At 41.4% G+C, this 2262-nt stretch overlaps 1 protein-coding gene across 1 annotated transcript; it reads right to left on the bottom strand.

Moving 5' to 3' along the window:
* Positions 1-732: 732 nt before the first annotated feature.
* LOC114028844 (olfactory receptor 11H6-like) lies at positions 733-1709 on the bottom strand. The gene is given in 2 exon segments (XM_027843179.1): positions 733-1301; positions 1304-1709. Coding segments are annotated over 2 exon segments (975 nt in total).
* Between the last annotated feature and the right edge of the window lie 553 nt (positions 1710-2262).

Here is a 2262-nt window from a genome sequence, read left to right as displayed (position 1 = left end):
TGTGGCTGTATTTGAACTCAGGTCCTCCTGACTCCAGGGCCAGTGCTCTATGCATTGTGTCACTTAAGTGCCGTAGAGTAGGTAAAGTCTTAAGGTCAAAGGGTGATAAATTTAGATTTGGAAGATAATTTAGAGGCAGCATGATGTGTGGAATAAGCTCTGGTCTTGGAGTCAGATGGCCTCAGTTCAAATCTTTTCTGTGCTGTGTCCTTTCTACCTGTACCACCTTGGGCAAATCACTTAGTCTCTGTGGGTCTCAGTTTCACTATCTCTAAAAACGAGGTTTTGTACATGAACTCTGAAGTTCTTTTCACATCTAAATCTCTGACCCATGATTTTTTCCAAGTCCTTCCATTTACAGATAAGGAAATGGAGAGTCAGAGAAGTGAATTTCCCAAGGTTGCCCAGGAAATGTTAGAGTCAGGATTCAAACTCAGGTGTTTTGTGTTCACATCCAGCATTCTTCCCTTCGATATGCCATGGGAAGATCATTTAGCTTCTCTTCATCTTGCTTTCTTCATATCAGGCATGTATGTCAAGTCAAGGAGCTGGCAGTCAGAATACAAGTATGTGAACCTGATTGTGAGCCAAAATCTGCTTTCACTTTTCCCTGATGAGGCAGAGAATAATTTCAAGGAATAGATGATGTCCTGGGGGTATGGGTCAAGATGTAGGCTGCATTAGGGAGTGATTAGGGGCAAGAGAAGAAGGCAATTGAAGACTCCAAATATCTCATTTATTTGGAAAAATTTTCATGCTCATCTGTACTTTTATTAGGGCATTCTTCATCTCTTTGTTCCTAAGGCTGTAAATTAAGGGATTCACAAGTGGAGTAAACACTGCATAGCACAAGGTGATAATCTTTTGGGTTGTAGTTATATGTCCTGATGTTGGGGTGATATACATGACCAAGACAGTTCCGAAGAACAGAGAGACCATGGTCATGTGGGACCCACAAGTGGAGAAAGCCTTCTTCCTGCCAGATTCTGAAGGGACTCGTAATACAGCTCTGAACACCAGGATATAGGATCCGAGAATGAAAAGGAAATTAAGGAAGATGGCAAGAGAGGTTATAGTAGAAAGAGTAAACTCAATTCCTGGTGCATGGATGCATGTCAAAGCCATGAGGGGGCCTGGATCACAGATAAAGTGATCAATGACATTTGGGCCACAGAAGGGCAATTGAGACATAAAATAGATGGGGACGGGAAAGCAGAGAAAACCTGTCACCCAGCAGAAGAGCACTAGCTTGATACAGAAGTGTCCAGTCATGATTGTGGGGTAGTGAAGAGGCTGACAACCAGGTACCTATCAAAAGCCATGAGAGCTAGGAAGAATGTCTCAGTGACACCTGTGGAAAAGAAGAAGTAGAACTGGAGAAAGCAGGCAGTGAAGGAGATGGTTTTGGACTCAGAGAGGAAGTTGGCCAACATGTTAGGAACTGTGGTGTTAATGTAGCAGATTTCCAAGAAGGAGAAGTTGGCCAGCAGGATGTACATGGGGTTATGGAGCCGCTGATCCAACCTCACTGCCCAGATGATGGACCCATTCCCCATGAGGGTCAGGACATAGGTCAGAGAGAAGACTGCAAAGAGGAGGATCTGCATCTCTCTGGGGCAGGGGAAGCTTAGGAGGATGAATTCAGTCACTCTGTTTCCTTCTGATATGTTCAAGACTACTAGACCTGTGAAGAAGACAGAAGGGAGCATGATAGGCTGCTTTATTTCCCATTTCTCATTTTTTTCCCAACATAAGAAATCTCTAAAGATACTCTTTATTCTAAAATTCTCTGATTCTGTGGCTTTGTGTACATCAAGTCAGAGGTGTTAGCAACAGAACTTCTCTTGATTCTACATTTTTAATTACCTAAGAACTGAAATACATGGAGACGAGCATTATTAGGTTCTTTTAATGTGTCAAACACTTTGCTGAACACCTGGCATACAAAGAAAGATAAAAACAGTTTCTGACATCAAGGATCTCACGTTCTATTGGGAAAGATACTCCACTCAAAGTAAATGAGTCATTATTGTTAGATAAATATTGTATTGTTCCACTTTTGTACCTTTGCTTACATCATTCCTGCATAATATGAACAATAATATCTATTTCCTATTTCAACATGTAGTTTACATTCTAGTCTTTTCATGAAGTCTTCCTTCTGTCACATCATAATTAAATCATTTAACTTTTCTAAACCTCACCTGTAAAGTAGGGATAAGATGCCTGTAGTTTCTGATTCACTGGTTAGCTGTGAGGTCC

This window comes from Vombatus ursinus, unplaced genomic scaffold (genome assembly GCF_900497805.2).
Source record: "Vombatus ursinus unplaced genomic scaffold, bare-nosed wombat genome assembly UNPS02014894.1, whole genome shotgun sequence".
Lineage (NCBI taxonomy): Eukaryota > Metazoa > Chordata > Mammalia > Diprotodontia > Vombatidae > Vombatus > Vombatus ursinus.
Note: the sequence above shows the minus strand (reverse complement) of the source record. Positions and strands in the feature narration are given on the sequence as shown.